The 19,778-nt window shown below is 38.2% G+C and overlaps 1 protein-coding gene across 1 annotated transcript in view; it reads left to right on the forward strand.

The window, feature by feature from the left end:
• CAMK4 (calcium/calmodulin dependent protein kinase IV) overlaps window positions 1-19,778 on the forward strand; it is a 147,171-nt gene that overhangs the window by 86,704 nt on the left and 40,689 nt on the right. Inside the window, exon 5 of the mRNA XM_066339871.1 lies at window positions 7,339-7,411. Coding sequence (XP_066195968.1) covers window positions 7,339-7,411 — 73 coding nt within the window. The remainder of the gene's footprint in view (window positions 1-7,338; window positions 7,412-19,778) is intronic.

The raw sequence follows: 19,778 nt of genomic DNA on the forward strand, positions 1-19,778 counted from the left end.
TTTATTCCAATGTATATGATGATTTTGCCAACCAAACAAGTGAGGAGTGACAAAAATGAGAAAGAGAGTGGCAGACCAGTGGAGGAATTTACCAGGACAGAGGGGAAAATGCAGAAGTTCTAAATTAACTGGTATTAAAGTTCTTTATGGGTGCTGCATCTTCAGCCTAGTGCTGAGACACTTCTGACATTTGCTTGGCCCTCCTCTTTTATTCCTGCATGTTTAGAAGAGACAGGCTTGGTTGAAATGCATTTAAACTGGCAGTGTTTTGACAGACCCCCAAGGGACAATCTTCTGATGAGGTTCTGAGTGCTCCAGCAATGGTGACCCCCAAAGCACAATCTGATATTTGTCTTTTATGGGCTACCTTTTGCTAAAATTGGTTTTTTCAGTTCAATTTTTATTAATATCTACTGTCTTTCAGCTGAATTATCAGTATATATATTTTTCAAATATGAATTTCAGCAAAAATTCAACTTTACTTTAACTTCTTTTTAGTCAGAGTACCTGCAGATTGCTGAGAACAGTTTTTGTTTTTTCCACTTCAAAAAAAAATGGCAATGCATACATTCTACTTGTTTTTGTGCTTTGGCATCTTGACCACAAGCTCTTGTGTTTCTTCTTTCACCTTATTATTATGTGCACCAAACAATGTCTAAAAACAGTGCTTACAGCTGACAGTCTCTTGACTCACTTCCATTTCAAATTTCATGTAATTTCTTCTGAATTCTATGTTCAAACTCATATTATCTTCTTTTATATATTATATATTAACAAAAATATTAATTGTTCTAAAAAACTTGCCTTTTTAAGAGGGGTGGGAATGATTGCTTCAAAATGCAGTGAAGCTTTCCCAGGCTTTAGAAGCACCTGTTTTTTAGTCTTTTGGAAATTAAAAATTGCTAAGGGATGTCAAAAAATAGACAAGAAATTAATCAGTCACTAAAGTGGGAGTCTTTTATGTGCTAGTGTCAGAATAGCACCTTCTGTTTGCTTCAGTGCTCTGGTCTCATTATGTCAAGGCAATCTGTCTGTCTTCTGAAAAGGGGTAAGACAAGTCCTTTGGACATCCTGCTTCATGAAAACATGTTACCGATCCCACACTTAGGTCTGGCAAAAATAAAAAGAGATTGGTGACTTGACTACACCAACTATGTCTATTCTCTGAAGCTGGAAGTCAAGACACAGAGCTCTGATAAAAGTGCTCTCTGATATCTTAGTAGCTCATTTGGTTTCTCTTGAATTTAGCTTCTGTAATAATAAAACTGAGTAATTTCAGAATAAAAATGTGCATTAATGCTCATTTGTAGTCTTTCCAATGTAATTTGATATTTTGCTCTCATACAGAGTTGCAATAGTGCCTTTACACTTCTTTTTTTTTTTTTTTTTTGGTGGTCAGTGCCTAATTTTCTGTCAGTCTGGAAACTGGGAATACCTTTTGTAAGTTGTACACATCAGCATCTGTGAAGCTCTTCAGTTTATTAGATATTTTTAATACAACAGTTCTTGTGATTATAGTTCCTCTGACAGATGTATTCTCAGTTTTGTACCATAGCCTCAGCATTGTAACATAGATATACATAGTCTGTATGGCAGACAGACTAGGATAATTAAACTACCCTGTTAAATTAATTAGAAGGTTGATTAAAGCTTAGCTGAATTCCTTAATTATTAAGAAATATTAACTTGTTATTTTATTGAAATGCAGAGAGGTTTTGACAACTGTTGTAATGTACCTATATGGTTTATATAGGCTGTTGTATATACCTACAGCCTATTGTTGGGGGTTAGGTTTGTTACATTCCAAGGGAAATTCCAATCTTCCCTGGCAGACACCTGTCTATCTAAACCAAGACACCTATGGAACTGTACTGTACACATACATGCACACACAGAAAATCTGAACTGACTCAAGTGTTAATGATGTGTCTTCTGTGCACTGATTCAACACCTCTCTTGAAATTATAAAGTAACTTAGGACGTATGTGCTTTGTACAGTTTGGATTTGATTGCTTTTTTGCTATGTACATTATGACAAGAGCCACTTCACTTCACTTTACAAAGTGAAGTCAAAATGTTTTAGGAAGAAGTACAGTTTTCCTAAATATTCAGGACACTGAAATTCTTTTCCTAGATGATAATTAAGGAGATTTTTTTTTAATGAAAGCTTGAAAAGCAAATACGTTTTAGGTAATGCATTTTTCAGTTCAGTGTTAAACTTTAGTCACAGTTGTAAGGAATGTGTCACAGACCTATGCACTGTAAGAGGGGCCAAGGTCACAAAAAGGGGTTTGGAAAAGGTGAACCTGAAATAATCCTGAACAAATAATGATAATGAGAATGTTCTCAAGAACTGTGACATAGAGGAATACAAAAACAATCTGTTATGCAAGCTGTGCCCATTTCCAGTGTTAGATGGTCAGTTCTTCACTCTTGCTAGGAAGTAGGTGATTTGCCAGAGTGAGCTCCAGGGCAAAGTGTTTAAAATGTCATGGCAGCTATAGAACTGCACTGCCTTGGCATGGAGGGGTGGAGTAGGCAGGCAGGTGGGTCATCTGAACTCAAGTAGAATCTTTCCACCATCCTTCGGCATCCATGGTCTGGCTTTTTTTTCTTAAATACCTCTCTAGTCTTATGTGTAAGCTGTTCCACGTACTCTCCAGACTGATAATTATATTCAGGAATATTAATATATTCAGGAACATTATATAATTAATTCCTGAATTAATATAATTTGGGAATATTAATATCAATATTAGAAAATTGTTTTCCCTGTAAATTCAGCCAGTATTTGTTTGCCTTGTCCCCAGCAGGTAGAGAGAAGGTGATTACTTTATTCTTTAAAAGCAAACTTTATAACAAACCCTCACAGAGCAGAGGACTGTGAGTGACTCTCTTTTCTTTGCCCCTGCAGTCTTTTGTCCCCCCACTATGTTTTCTACGTGTCAGTTACTCTCTATTGAACTTCCTCCAGATTCCCACATCTTGCCCATATCGCGGGCCCCTTAGCTAGCCAGAGAAATCCAATTAAAGCCTCACCAGCTGTGGTCAGGGCACCTTCACTGGTGCCTTCAGTGCTGCTCTTTTCCCCTTCCCAGGCTACTGCCTCTTTTGCAAACTTTCAGGGATTCTTCTCCTCTCCCCCTCTCAGCAGGCAGGAATTGTGACATGCTTCAGTAATTCCATTTGTTGCATTGCCTCAGATAGCCAGTTACACAGAAACTTTTGAGAGGGAAGCTTGCAGCCAATTCCTGAGCACTGCAGCTTCAAAATCTCTAGAAGCAAAGACTATTATTTTTTAAAATATCTTCTGAGATCAAGCTCCTGAAAGGTGAACTTGTCTAATTCTGTGACTGCTAGAGTAATGCTGAGTTGGAAGTAGAAAGTTAAAGAGGGGGAAACAAATCCTAGTATGAGATATAAGAAATATGTAATCTTTCTCTAAATTCTCCTGCATGTCACATTTATCAGAGTGTGTGTCTTGCTTAATAACAATGGAGGGAAAACAGTTTTCCTGAATGACTGCAGTGCTGAATTTCATTTCTAAACACAGTACTGAAGAAAAACTTCTAGTTTGTTTCACAGGAAGTCCCATCCAAATCCAGGTCAGTATTTCCCATTATCTTTTTTCAGATCACAGACAGGCAGTTTGAGTCATCAGAGACAGTTACAGCTAGTCTACTCTGGAATATGAAAATGGCTATGGAATAAGGGAGATTCTGAATCAGAGATACTTTTTAAAATATTTATTATCCTTCAATTCTGTAGTATGGAAAATGCATACATATTTATGTGGGAAACTTTTTTTTAACTAAACAAATGCATCAGAGCAACCAGGTATTGCAATCACCTCAATACAGACAAGAACCAAGATATGTGAACCATTCATTGAGGAAGTGTCCCTTGTGGGAACCATTTCGCTATTGAATAGAGCAATGTCATTTTCTTTTCCTGTTTCTGCTAGTTTTTAGTCTCACTTCAGCTTGTAGAAATCTTCTAATTTCATTTTATTGAATACAAGAATTTGCATAAAAATTAAGTGAGTAGCTTCAGAAAAAAATCTCCATGACAACCAAAGCGTTTTTGATAAATTAACATTTATTATATAGAACCAAACAATTTCTAAAATTGGTAGCACATACAGGCATTGGAACAGAACTTTTATGTGTCTTGGGCAGCATTTTGCCTGTACATGAAGTACATGAAGTAACATGACACAGTTCCACAGCTAAAATATGGTGAAAGGGTTTCAGGTAAAAGCCAGCTAGAGGCAGAATGAAAATGACCCTAAAAAGAGTGATGCCTTTTTTTACTTCATGACAGTGATAAAGGACGGTTTGCAAAGTAAATACAAACAGTGCTTAAAGAAAGCAAAACAGTGTTGGGAACTGATGAAGTCTAATAATTTTTACTGTCTTAGATGTCCCTGTTGATTTAGCAGGATCTTGCAAGACACATGATATGTTTCTAAATTCAGTTAATACTCAGATGCTACCAACTCCAGATTGTGGAGAAATAGTATTTATAGCAGCAACAATAAATAACCGCTAAATATTGCAAATTTTAGAGTAGCTCTTTAGATTAATTAGCATAAAGCTAAGTGCATTTGCTAATATGAATTAAGGCAGGAAAGGAACAGACTTCACCTGCTCAAGTTTCAGGCAATACTGGAGAATGGGTAGAGTGGCCCACATGGGAGGGAAGCAGGGAAGAAAAGCTAAGAATAGGAGAATTAGTGCATGTAAAATGCAGGGGAGGAAAAAGTAAGTTTGTTAAAGTGGTAAGATTTCAAATTTTCTTGATCACCAGGAGTTGTGAGTACACATTGAATTTAAAAATGCAGGAATATTCATTGTACTGAAACTGATTTCAATAGCAATGAAGAATAAAAGAGAGGCTTTGGTCTCAGGGTCAGTGGTTTCAACAGAAAGTTTCAGGCATTGCCAAATGAGAGGCCCAGAGTGGTTCTGTGGAGGGTGGAAGGGTGTTCACCCTTCAGCACTACTAGCTGAGAGCTGCCACTGTAACAGCAGCAGCAAACACTGATTGGGAATTTAAGGCACTGTCAACCTTCCACAAAGAGGTGTGTGCTATCAGTTACTAGCCCAGTCTAGCATCCTCTGGCATTGGATGAGTCCTCTCATTGCTCAAAGCAGCTTCCTGGCTGGTTTTGATTTCTTTTTCTGCCAGTGCAGCTGTTCAAGCTCTGTTTCTCTTGCTGGACTTGGAAAGAACTGGGCCCCTGTTTTGTTACTTTTTTAAAAATCAAGCCCCAAACCTAGTCCTTTCCTTCTCTGATGAAATGTTCATTTGTTTGTTCTTGTAGAAGACTGATTATTTTCACTTGACTGATGTGCTTGTTGTTAATTCCCAGAAACATGTTCTAGTCAAGTGTGAAATTGGATATCAATATAATTTTAATACCTCCTCTGGAAATTGATTCTAAAATTATGTATTTGGATCCTGATTCTCCATGTCTTTCTTCATTGGTTTTTAAGTTCTGTGTGTTTAGCTTAGCAGGACTGTACTCTTCTTTTTTTTTTCCTCTACCAGTAATAAAGTTTCTGCAGAGCAGGTGTGGCCACCACCTCCCTCCCTTTGCCAAGATAGCCCACGTGGCTTTCCATGGCTTCACACAAATACAGTGAATTAAAGCATAATACCAGGAAGAATGCCCCAAAAGAAGTAAAATCCATTACATAGTCTTCCCAAATTACACTGGAGGCTGCAGGGGTGCAGTGAATGCTGTTAAGAGTTATGCATCTGCTAATGTAGACTCTGATGAAGAGGTGCAACATGGAAATATTATTAAAAAGGTAGCAAGAGCTGAAATTCCACAGTATGGAGGCTGCACCAAAACCCACAAAACTGAAGAATTTATACTGCAAGAAGACTTCCAGTGCTTACAAGGAACAGGAATGCTGAAAAGGCCAATTGGAATCTGGCAAGGATTACTGAAACTTAGGAAATGTATGAACACATACATGTGTTTGGTGATGGAAGCTGCCAAAATATCAACTGTAGGAGAGCATGTGTCCCCAGAAACATATTATGCCATTTCCACAAGTTTGCTGGGCAGTGTGATGCTAGGAGTGGTTTTTCTCACTGTTATATTTGCCATTACCTGACAAGGCTCTTCTACCTCTGGGCAGCAGCAGCAGCAGCTGAAGGAGCATGATACCACAGATTTCTGCACAGTGCCTGGGCCCTGCAGGCAGGCAGAGATGTGTCTCAGCACCATCGGGTATCTCCATCTCTGCTGGCCTTGGGTGAGGGCGGTGAGTAGGGGCTCTGGGAAGTATTTCCCTGCTCCTCTACATAGAAGGAGGCGGATTTGTCTGAAATATGATAACATGTGCTTGGAAAGACAAGATTGAGTCAGGTGGTGCTTTGGGAGAGCTCTGGCTTGCTGTCTATCTAGTAGACATTCTGCTTAATATGTGTCTTGACATAAAAAGGTGTAAACAATTAGATCAGGATATTTCAATAAAGGTATATGCAGAACCATGAAAAAGAGATCCTACACAAATCACATTGCATTTTTACCCTGTCTAGAATGTCTTCATTTTGAAGTTGCATTTTAAATTTCCTGGATGCTTGCAGCACCAAATTAAGTGTTTTTCCAAGCATTTTTTCTGGTTTCAAACAGTTCTGGATTCTCTGCTGTCTTCCTCAGATTTTCTCTCCAGCAATGTCTTGGCCTACCTTGCACGTTCATTTGCATATCAAAGAGAATATTTAATTAGTTCCTTATTGCTGCTGTTCCTATCTTTCTGTCGTCTCAGCAAAAGCTTAATCATCCTTCACTCATGTTTTTGTCAAGGATCATCTTGTAAACTAGATATAAATAGCTGGGGTTTGCTTCAATAATAGTGAAATAAGATATTCCTGCAGATTTTCTCCCCATTATAGAAAAAAAGTGCAATGAGTCATTGTTAATCTGCAGGCTAAATCTGAAAAATGCTTTTGAAGAACACTCCTTGGTCTCAGGTAGGAGTCTTGCTGGCACACCTACCATTTGTCTTGTGTAAACTATCACAGGGAGGATGCAAAAAAATAAATATGCAAATGATTCCCCAGTGTGGAGGTGGGCGGAGCCCCGGCTGCTCTGCCCTGGAGGGAGCTAAGCTCAGGAGTTAAGGAAGAATTTCGCAACTTCACTTTGAGCCTTTAGAACAAAAGGAAAACTTCCAAGCCACGGCGACCTGTCTGGAGACCCACAATACCCCAGCATTACTATATGACCTAAACTATAGGATAGTCTTCTTTCAATACCCCTCCTTACTGCCTAATAGCCTTATTCACCTTAATGCTTAATTGTGTTGCTTTTTTCTGTAGGATTGTGGAAAAGGGATACTACAGTGAACGAGATGCTGCTGATGCTGTCAGACAAATCCTGGAGGCAGTTTCTGTGAGTATTATATGGCATCTCATGCTCAGCACCTGATCTGGTATCCACGATGGCTCAATAAATACTCGTGTGTGAAAAAGGCATTGTGCACAAATTTCCTCCTACAATTAATTCCATATTGGTAATTTTTAAGGTAATCAGTGATGCTTTGAAGAATTGCACTTCAATCAGAATTGACATTGTTGACTGACTGTTGAGAGAGAGCAGAATAATAATTGTTGCCAGTAGCTTGTGCAGTTTCTAATATATCTTCTTCCTCTATATGTTTTGGGCTTTTCAAACACTGGAATTTTTTATACAATTTCACATTCTATCACTTAAGGAAAGGTGTACAGATTCTTGAGGAAGGCTTCTAGTGTCTACATACAGTATTTCTGTATGTTTTCTGTGCGTAGTCACTTATAGCTCTTCCATCTGATTTCATACCAGGTGTTCTCCATACCAGCAATCTGATGCTGGGGAAATACTTAAGAAATTATTTTGTCCAATGTCCAGTACATGTATTAGTTCTGAGCTCAGCATGCAGGACTCTTTGAAGGATGTTAGTGGTGAGACAGGTCCTGTACAGGCCTTCCATAGAGATTCAGTGTCAAAGGAGCTGTCCTCAAAAAAGGACTGGTGGTGATGACTGGCCCCTGCAGAAGGTATCTAGAAAGGAGGAGATTATTGGTTACATCAATAATTTTGTTAATCAGAAGGAACAGGCCAATCTGGCATGTTTACCTGGGATAATAACAAAGCACCTCAGTGTGAAAAGTCCTTATTGGTTGTTATTTGTGAGCCTGTTCACACTAAATAAGATGTGAGAACTGGTGTGTACAACACTAACTGCACATACTGCACGACCATGCATGTACACTTCATGGTCCCTTCTAAATTATCTGATGTCGACTGTGTCACTCACATCCAAAGAAATCTAAATTACGTATTTTAAGCACATCATAATGCATTTTATGAACTTTTTTTTTTATATTGGCCCAGGTTTTTATTTTATTACTAATATTTTCTTTCAGTTGAAATGCCCTAGTTAAGATGGCTCTACATTATTTAACATAGAATGTTTACAAATTTACAAAAAAATTATGATTAAGTTCTGCTGAAACATATTTCAGAGGATGTTTAAGCTCTTTATTTTAAAGCCAGAAACAAGAGAAAAATCTTCAGCTTCTATGAGTTTTAATAGCTTGGCTGAAATTAACAGAACAGTCATGTATCGAAACTGAAAAACTGGTTTTTATATAAGCAATAATTAGGATTTCTATGGTTTGTTGTACTAGGTTCCTAACTACCATGAACTGTATTGACTTCTGCTCTTACAGCTGACACTGGACATACAGGCCAAAGCTGGAAAAGCTGTGGAAGTGGCAGTTCCCAACTTGGGATCTTTGTGGCCCTGCTGAAGTACTCTGATAGATTAGGGTTATAAACTTGACAGAACAGTGTTTGTGAGCAGTAGAGGAGTTCTTGTTAGAAACTGGAAAATGCTGCTGAAGCAGAATAAGCTTTTCAAAATAAAAGGAAGTGTATCCATTGATCCGTTGATCATTCTTGAAACTGAATATTTTACTATACAGTAGGTAATGCCAGTGAATACCCATCTGGCAACACATTGGCTTTTTGACCCATGTGATTTTGATAAATTGATCTTAGAAAAAGCATCCAGGCTTCCTTTTGCTGACCTCTCTTGAACTAAATGTTTTATAAGACCCCTGTTCAGGGCTGTTGCTGAAGTCATGGATCTGTCCTTGCAGTGAATCATTAACATGAGGAGATATGTCTTTATATAGAAAAGGTTTTATGAGACACTGCTAAAGAATTTAATGAGAAGAGTAGAGTGGAATTTTAATTAAAAGCGCGTAAGCAATTTTTATTCAATTCTTTTTGAAATTGCCAAAGCAAATGGACATAACAGACTAATTGATAAAGCTTCTAGGTCTGTCTGGTTTTTGTAATACCTGAATGCCTGTAAGCCCAGCTCTAACTGGCTTAACAAGAATTAATCAAGCAACCAGAGTAGCACACGGAAGATTAATCATGTCACAAACCATCATAAATACATCAGACACCTGTCATCCCAAGATCAGAGAAAATAACAAAACCAGTACTGTTTTGTAGACCACCACATTCATTTTGCCTTCTTTCATGATTTTCCTTTCTGCTGTTTACATCTGATCTGGAGCTCCCAGCCAGTGACTGTGTTTGCCCTTAGTGGGAACACATTATTTATTTTTTTTCTCTCTTCTGCATTTTTGTCTTTTCCATTATTTTTTCATTGTTCTTTAAGCTGGGACATAGCTTAATTCAGAAGATAAAAGGCTTGTTTAAAACTAGTTCAAACCAATGTTTATCCCTTTATCTCTTTTGTTGTGCTGCTCAAAGCAGGTAGAGGAGATGAGGGCGGGGGGGAATCTCATGATTCCATGAATGAGTTTCATGCCTAAAGAGGAGGCATTTGACACACTATTGTCATTTTGGCACACTATTGTCATTTTTCTCCTCTCAGGGAATGAGTTACACACAATGTGGTCTTCTTGCGTACCTATTCTAGAAGAAGTTTTGACTATCTTATTTTGTTGTAGTGAATTAATTTCTGCATGCAGATATCCTGAGACCAGATCTTCACTTGGTATCTTGCAGAATGAGTTATTGATGTTTTGGTATCCAAATAGTCCTCGGGTTTTGTATTTAGGGTAGTTCCTAGCATATGTACTATATATAGTTTTGAACTCATCTGTCAATCCCTAAATTAATTTCCCATCAAGTTTTACAACAATTTATTTTCTTAGACTCCCCATTATCTTGTGTAGATAGGAACATCTTTCTGAAGTTATATGTGGGACTCACCCATTTTCTATTTTTTAATTCAAATTTTTTTTTTCGCTTCAAGCTTCATCATAGATCTGCACTTCTGCTTAGGTCCTTGTCATCTTAAACTCACAAGGAGCATGCTGAGCTGTCAGGTATGGCAGCAAAACTTGAGGGCACTTAAGCAACTTGCAGGTTTGAGAGAGAAAATCTAGATTAAAGGCTTCTATTCATTTCAGAGAACTTTGGTCTGTCCAATAATGAATTGTGCATTAGTAGGTAGGAACCTACTTATGAATATGCAGCTTGCAAGCACATTTACAAACTCTGAGGCATTGATGTGTCTGACAATTAGAGCTCATGCCTAATCAGACTTCTAAAGACGGGATGAGAATCAAGATAATTGGTTTAGATATTTGGGGGGGTTGACATTCACAAAAAACTGCACAAGAGATTAAGATTATGCAGAGGTTTCCTTTCTTTTCGATACAGTCATTGAGTTAGTTCTCGCTGGAGATAGAAATTAATGTATTTTAGTTTTAGCCACCACCTACAAGGTGAATTTAATAGAGGTGTAATTATCACAGGTTTCTGAAATTCTGAACAAGGCAAATGTGTTACATTATCAATATATACTTAGCAAAGGCTAAAAAGGCACACCATAAAAAAGAGGTTCTAGCAATATTTTTAAAATGAACTTTCATAATAAAACATGCCTCACATGCCCAATAAACCCTGTATATCAAGGCAGAGAGTCAGACATAGAGGAGGAATGAATAAGGAGAGAATCTATTGTTTGCTTGCATTGTATCTCATAATGCAGTGAAGGCAGGCAGGGACTGATGGTTGGATTGATATCAGGATGTGTTTTGCAGGTCAATTACATTCATTCTTACCTGAACTGGGATCATTGCCATAAGCATGGCATACTACTTAATGACTTGTAGTAAGAAATAACAACATCTATTCATCCTACCACCTTGTTGTTGGGTTTTTATTAAAGAAATAAATAAATATATATTTCATCTAGTCTAGGCACAAATGTTTCTTTCTTCAAGATTTGTCTGTGAGGCTGGAAGATGAACCCTCTTGGAGAGGAGTAGTTTAATACATCGTGCACAGAGATTTCTCCATTGAAATTGTCTTGGCCTTTCCTTCCATTTGGTGACAACATTTTAACAGGGGCTTTAACATCAATGCCCTGGGAGACAGTACTGTCACACTGCTGTTAAGAACAAATAAGCAAGTAGGAAAACTGTCAAGTTATGTAAGAAACCGATTTAAGTGCTGCCCCTGCCTGGGAGAGAAATGCATTTGTGTTTCAAATGTCTCTGAAGCCATGTTCAGTTATGGTTCTATACATAGGATAATCTGCTTAGAGTGTGAAAGCATTCTTAATGATTAGGTTCATAATTTTCCAAGCTTATATTTGATTGCTTTTCATGTTTGTTGTAGACAGATTTAAACTATTTTTATTGATACAGATGTACTCAATGTTACCCTTGTGGCAAGGGTAACAAAGTAATAAAGGGATTTATTATTACACTAACCTGATTTATCAGTACCTTGCTTCAGAATTATTTTTCAAAAACATTCTTGAGATCTGTTTTCAGGTGAGTTCCTCTTGCAGCACATGTATTGAAGAAAAGTTACAGTCAAAAGAGCCCAGCAATGCTGCCATCAGCAGTGAGGAAATGAGGGTATTGTGTTTGCTATTATCACTAATAGAGGAAATGAAGTGAGCAAATTTACTCTGTTACAGTTAATGTCCTGTGCAGCAAGAAGTCAGGGTCATATTTGCCTAATTGTTACCGTTTGATATTATGCTTTCATCAAGTAAGCTGTTGTTCTCTTATTTTGGAAACACATCACTACAGTATTAATTTTGGAAAATATTTGGAAGTAACAATGAAAGTGACTAATTAGCCCTTGTTTTAACTCTCAGCACACCATAAATACAATGCCAAATGATGCTGTGTTTGAGTCAGTAGCTGGTATTTATTCTAAGAGACAGACATTTGCAGGAAAATTGCTGTCTAAGAACTGACAGGGCACTCAAGGATTTGACCTTTTCCCAGTTCATCTCAGAGAGAGGGGCAACTTTCCTGCATCTTCATTTATAAGATGTATTTTTGAAAATATTATGTGAAAGAGGTGCTAATCCCATCCAAAGGCTGGGTCTGTCCACCTGATCCACTGATTCTTGAGGCATTGTTTGGTGATGGCCTGGCCATCTCCTTTAGAGGGGGAATAGCTTAGGAAACCAGGTGTGTGAGAGTCTGACTCTTGCCTTTAGAAAGCCATACATAGCTTTTCTATATATTAGCCAGCACAATATCAGCAATTAATAAGCACAAGCAAAGGAGAAAGCATTTATCTCAGACCTTAAACTGCTAATACTCCTTTTATTAAAATAATTTTTATTGCATATATTTTGCAAACTGTAATGCAAGGATAGGCTAATCACGTACCCATTCCTGTGGGACACAGTGTACACTCTGCATCTCTGAAAAGTGCATGTTGCTGTATGAGCTTGACAGGGCTCTGAAGGCTTCTGAGTTGAAGAAGCTCCTGAAGTATCCTGATATTCTCACATACTGTGTAGAAACAGTAAAAGATTAACAGCTAGATGCTACAGAAAGAGTCAAGAAAAACTGAGTCAAGAAGAGTCAAGAAGGCTTAGGAAGTATCAGGAATCGCCCTAGAGGAAAGACCAAAGTAGATGGCCACCCATCTGCATGAAAAGATAGAGGAGAATTGTTAACTGACACTGCAGGAGTGCCACCAGTAGCTGCTCCCCTTCATGCAAACTGTGCAGCCTTGATTAAGTGATAGTGGTGTGGACACTTATTGCAATATTTCACTAAGGACTGAAAGGCATCTGGTTAAATGTTACATTAGAATAGAAGCACCTTTGTAGAAGTCACTGCTTTATCCCCAGAAAGATTTACTGAAACCGAAGGAAACCCTTTTATCCAGACATCTAGGACTGTGTTTTTGTGTTTCCTCAGCCAACTCTGCCTGTAGAACTAAGCAAGGACAGGCTTGTCTCCTTGTGTCTTGCTGTTCATGCATCAGTAATGGTGATAAGGAATAAAAAGACATCAATTTCAGGAGTAAATTACAAAGGAACCTGTAAAAAGACAATTGCCAAAAAATTACTCAGTAGTATTATTATAGCCTTATGCAATTTTATACTCCAATTTTATACTACTAGGCTGACTGAAATGGCAGCCTCTCAGCAGAACAACTGTTTGGAAAATTGCATTTTTTTCATTAAGTAGCGTGGAAACTTACCAGAATTGAAAAAATGGCAAGAGAATTCCTGCCCTTTTTGGGGGAGATTCCTCACATGCTAAGGAGTTGTCATAAACTAAGATTGACTGACACTGATCCCTCTCAAATAGGCAATGTAAAAATTTATCAGTCATTGTTTCAGTTTGTTGTCTTAATTTCTGTGGCCCTGATAATATAAGTGAATCAAGACTCCTCATTTAATCTCTTAAGATCCCTAACTGATCCCTGAAATGTCAGCAACTGTGGATATTTTGGAACTTGTAATGAATCTGTCTTTCTCCTTTTTCAATTACTTTTTCCTGATGATTTTTATGTCTCTGAGTGACTGGTTTACATAGCATTGTCACACTTATTTCCTGGCATATGAAGAATGCTTTCTGAAGCCTTTTACTTCCACTTCTATTGTTTATATCAACAAAACCAGGGAGTGCCTAGACTTTAAATTTCACACACTCCTTTTTAATTGAGCTTTACACAGACTTCCATGTTGGAAGAGCCAAACCCTGGCAGAGGTGAATATTGAAGCCAATGTTTGCAGCAACCAGCACCACCCCATACTTACCACTTAGTTAGATTTGAGTGCATGTTTTTATTTCATGAGCTAGAAATAATGAGATCAGGTATTTATAAGAAACAGGGTGTCTCCTTGGTTCAGGTAGTAGGTGATCAGGGCTTTTTTCAGGAGCTATGTTAGATGGTGCCTGAATGAAGCTCACAGTCAGTGGTAGTTCAATTTCTGGACATTGACAAATTTGACTGTTTGGTGAACAGTGCTTTTGTAGTATCTTCTGACATAGGTTATTATGTGATAAGGATAACAGGATAAGGTAAGGATGGGCAGCACCTGGAGTGTAACAGACAGTATAATTCATTATTGAAATGTGCTTTTCCAAATACTCTGCTCAGCCAAGTCCATCAGATGAGCAGCAACAGGAGAAATTAGCATGCTGTCTGTCAGGAAGTAAGCTTATGAATATTTTATTTCTTGTGTTTTAAAGTTGCTTTGTTTTACCATTGTGGTTTCCTGTCTATAAAATATTATCATATTTTGTAATTATTAACATAATTTATGGCAATAAACTGTAATAATTCTGAGTTATATTTTAGCGAGCAAAATTTAACAATTGTAGATCTAGCTAGGCATAATAAATTATTAGGGCTAGAAATTTGTCCTTCTCCTTGCATCTTACTGTGCCTGCTTCACTGGGGTTCATATATCTTTCTGTGTGACACAATGATGGATTTGTTTTATAAGGAACTTGGAACATCATTGTGATATGGAACATCATTGCCAACAAAAAATGCAACATGTGCAGATACAACCACCCTGGAATAAGTTTGTGCTTGTGGCTGTCTGGAAGGATGAATAGTTGAACAAACTCAGAAAACAGAAATTTGATAACTTCATGTCTCTCATAAATAAGAGTTCTTTCTTCCTGAGTTCTGAGACTGTGCCTCATTAAAGTGTCTTTAGTCTGACCACATGAGCATTCAGTTGTATATAGAATGAGGATCTTATCTTGTAGCGTTTCCTTTGATGATGGGACTAAAAAGATCTCTTCTGCTGGCTGCCTAATTTTTTCCACTTAGTGAGAGAGATGGTTGGTAATGTGTTAGTTTCTTGTGAAATGTATTGAAATTATTCAGTAATCTGAAAAAATGTTAGTTGGAGGGGTAGACTGACTCCCTACATCTTCTTCCTAAAGAAAGAAAGGTTAGGAAACAAAAATAATGAAGATGTCGTGAAGAAGAGTCTATACAATCAGTGTTTACCTCACATATTTTATTCATCCCAACCCTGGTTTTTGCCTCTGAGATCCTCCCAATGCTCCTCATTTGAAATCCAGAGTAGGTAGGATCAACAAGCTGGTTTACCACTGCCGGCAGACAAGGTACCACGGGGTACCTCAGTTCTCTGCCTAGTGAGAAACAAGAATTGCTTGGTGCAAAGCCACCTTCTCCTCAGAGAGGGTCTTCCACCTACCAGTGGCTGCTTTTTCAAGTTACAGGGCTCCCACCACCACACGCAGGAACAGAGGGAGATTCCTGCCCTACTCCTGCCAGTGCAGACGGTACTGCAGAGGTGCACACGCCAGGGTCTGCCAGCATCTTTGCTTCCTGTGCAGGGACTGATAGAGGGGTGGTTCCCCTTCATGATGGGTGCTTTCCATGACTCCCATCCTCCAAATGGTGCAGTAGGGTAGTGCCATTTACTCTATACCCAGATTTGGTATATTTATTTTGTAAATTAAGTATTCTGCTGTTCACATACCTATTGGTAAATCAAACAGATGAACATGTTTTTTATAAGAACAACATAATTTCAGACAAAATACTCTTAACAAATCAGAAGTTATCTCATTATTTTGAAGGATTCATCTTGTTTTCTGTGAATGCATAAGTCCTTGCAATAATTTTAAATGTATGGTTGTCTAGAAGGGCAAACCTGTCAAAAATTAAATTGATAAATCCACAAATAAGCTTTGAATTCTCTAATCAGATAGTGTGAAGAAAAACATGGTAACATGTAGAGAAACCAAGTCAAAGAAAAAAATCTGATATACTTTGCTTTTAAATTCCTGTGTGGTCACTGAAATTTGCAGCAAGGATAAGATCCAGTATGTCATTTGAATATAAAAGAACCATTTCCAGCCCTACATGGTTTTGCAATTGTTTCCACATGAGACTGCAGGATGGTTCCAGTGCTGGGTTGTCACTAGTGTTATCAATGGAGGTGCTTCAGCTGCCACTTTCCTGAACCTAATTTCAAAGTAGGAGTCTGTGAAGAATCTCCTATTTAGTCAAGTGCAGACCTTCTCCCCTACCAGACTTGCTGCATTTTCTCAATTTCTGCTAATCAAGCAGCAGACTGAAGCAGTTATGTCTGAGCAGATCTTTGAGCATGTTTTTCAGGAATGCACAATAGATTTTTATAGTTGCATTTTAGTGATAATGAAGAATAACTCTTTAAATAACATAATGAGGATACTTTCTACAGGATTGGGTAAGATAAGCAGAAGAGTGATATAGCTGGGTTAACATTGCTGCAAGAGAACTGCTTGGTAAATAGAAATTGAAATAACCAGCAAGCAAAGCATGCCTATTTTGCAGGTCTTTTTGAGGTCTGTTGCAGATAACCCAGATTCTGAGTTCAGAATCACACATTGGGACATTGTTCCATGGTGCACCTGTGCTCTGTGGCTCACATCACACCTCAGGCTTTGGAGGTGATGGGCAGCAGCCTGGCATTGGCAGGGTGGCTGCTACTCCCATGTCCCCATTACCACATAAATGTGCAAGCATAGTCCTGGGCTGCACAGCTCCCCATGCTCCAGCCTGTGCCAGATTCCCCAAAAAACGAACAACAGACCTGGCTGGATTTAGATCTGTAACTCAGATGACACTCTTTCCCAAAAGCATTTTTTGGGTTGAAAGCAAAGGTTCATGAAATGCTGTCACTCTTTGGGTTTGATGGACTTGATATGATGTTACACAGAATGGGTATGTTGCTCTTTGAGAATAAGTTATTAATCCCTTACTATATTGCTATTTTAATTACTGTACTTCCTGGAGTTTATTTTCCATGACCTTTTATCTTTATTGTTTCTTAGAATTGTTTGCTTTCTGCATGAAATACAGACCAATGTATCTAAATAATGAAAAGTCATGGACCAGTTCATAGCTTTCAATTTGATTGATATGCTTAAAATCATAAAGCTGATGCCTGTCATCTAGGCAAAGATGATAAAATTATTTAGTATGATATCTTGGTTTGGAAAGATAGCCGTCTTCCGCTAAGGAAGGCAGGAGCCTCCCTTGAAATGGGAAATGTAAACCTCCTCTGTCCAAATTATTATAATTTTGAAATTAAGGGGCTCTGAGGCAAAGATATGGAAATGGGAGTAACAGTTCTTTGCTAGGAAAATCAAAATAATAATGCAGTAGTACAAAAAAACCAAACCACTGACAGTTAGAATACAACCTGACAACCTGTTGGTCAGGGTGCTGGTAGCAGTCCAATTAAATGATAGCTGCAGTCCTCCTAGAGAGACAGATATGGTTCTGTTGAAGAAGAGATGATCCTATAGAAGGGTGTAGTTTTCCTCTGAAGGTCCAGTGGTGGTGAGTTCCTCCTCTGTGAATCCAATGGAAAACAGCTCTGGTGTTCTGACTCTCAGATTTTTATCCAGGCAGGGATGCTGGGCTCCTCCCCCTGGGTGGGGGCATCTCACAAAGGGATGATGTAATTTTATCAGTCATGCAGTGAGCCTCAATGGCCCATTAACAGTAAATACCCTTGGAGTTTTGAGGAATGGGTCAGGAAAGAAATAAAGAACTGCCCCAGATTGTAATAGAATACATACTTTTGGTTACATCTTGCATTGCAACCTAAGATATATGGTAAGGCACAGCTAACCAAAAGTAATTCACTAGGCTACGCTTTTCAAATGCTAACAATCTACCTTAGAGAGCTGGGTTTTGTTTCAGAGCAGTGTCTAATGTGTTTTAATCTTGGCAAGGGCTTTTGACTAAAATCCTTTCAAGCAACTTTGGACATATAGAAAGGAATGACACCAGAAAACTAAGGTTGGTCATTAGGCTTCCCTTTTGGACCTCTTGCCAGTTACTACAACAACAAACCCCTTCATCACAGCCCTTCCTTAAAGACCAGCTAAAATGATGTCTGAGACACAGCCCCTATAAAAATTCTCATCTGCAGCCAGAAGTTATGAAAAGAGCCTGGCAGCCCTTCAAACATGAGACCCTTAAGACCCCACAAGAGCCCACTCATCAAAAATGTTGAATGAAAAGCACTGTGTACCCAGCAGGGTGTGTGTCCCTTCCAGAAGAGGCTGCAGACATGTTCTGCACTGGCCTTCTTAACTCTTTTTATTGTTCTGCTGCTGCAGCATCATCTTGGTTTCTTACCATTGCAGCTCTCAGGGGGAGTCCACGGTTTTTTCTGATTAGAAAAAGTAGTTTGTATTTTGTCAGAATTCAGAGCTCTAAATCGCACATGGAGAAGGAGGAATAGAGAGAGAGAATTTTTTACTACACTTTTGGGAGCTGTCAGAGACGACAGGAACCTACTGTGCCATTCCTTCTGTAGTCCTGTCTAGTGACAGATGCATTTATGCTTTTGGGTTGATCAATAAATGGAAAAGAATGAAGTGTGGAAGGCCATAAATCCTCTCCAGTTCTTAAATGTCTGGTCCCTTCCTCAAAACACCCAGCATAGAAATGTGTCTGCAGTGTTAGGAGGTCAAGAATCCAACTCTGAGTCCCTCCCTGGATGAAAGTTTTCTGCTGAAAAAGAATTGAGTATAGCTTTTTGCCTGTTGTCCTTCTCTTCCAATGCAAGCATAGGCCCCTAAGGTTATTTTTATTTGCACAGCAACTAAGCACACAAGATTTGAGAATAAGCTGTAAAATTTGGCATGCTGTAATTTCTCCATCTGCTATCAATTTTGATTTACTGTGAATTTCAAACCTAAATGTGTAAAATGTCTTTCAAATACAAAAGAGTGAAATTTTCAAGTAAGATTTGTGCAATATTTGGCCATGGAGATAATTATACGTAATATTTCATGATAATTATATTAAAGGACTGCTGTTTCTGTAATGGTATGGACATATGAGACTTTATCATAATGAGCAGCTGATTCCTCTAAGTAGTGATCTAGTAATGTACAGTGACCAGACAATGTCAGAGAATGTGATAAGATAGTTCTGAAATCCTCTTTTCTTAATCCCTGTACCAAGAAAATATAACTCACATCCTTCCTAGCTTAGGGGAAAGGTTACATTTTGTAAAGTGAAAGATTTTTCCTTTCTTTATAGATTTGCATGGGTTTTATTCAGTTTCAGGAGATTCAATCCTCGGTTGACTTCTGGCCCTGTTGATACTTGCTTTCAATGGAAAGTTTCGCTCCTGAGAATCATTTAAGTGTCCAGTTCATGCTGTAGAAGTTTTTAAAGAGTCAGTTTCTTTAGACAAAGCAGTAAACATGATAGGCACTACACTTAGGCAGAAAGGTATTTCTGAATGCCATTGCATTATCATTCAGAAGCATCATTGTATTTCAACTGTTTGGAAAGTCACTTTGAACTTGGCATAGACATTCATCCTTGTGAACTGTGATAAATCTTCCTTTGCTGTGTTTCCTCTGCATTTTGTGTTAATTTTAGAGGAGTGTCTAAGCAGGGACACATGGCTAACAAACAATAGATGAGTGTTCATTCTAATAGGTAATGTGTTCAGTTG

This window comes from Sylvia atricapilla, chromosome Z (assembly GCF_009819655.1).
Source record: "Sylvia atricapilla isolate bSylAtr1 chromosome Z, bSylAtr1.pri, whole genome shotgun sequence".
NCBI lineage: Eukaryota > Metazoa > Chordata > Aves > Passeriformes > Sylviidae > Sylvia > Sylvia atricapilla.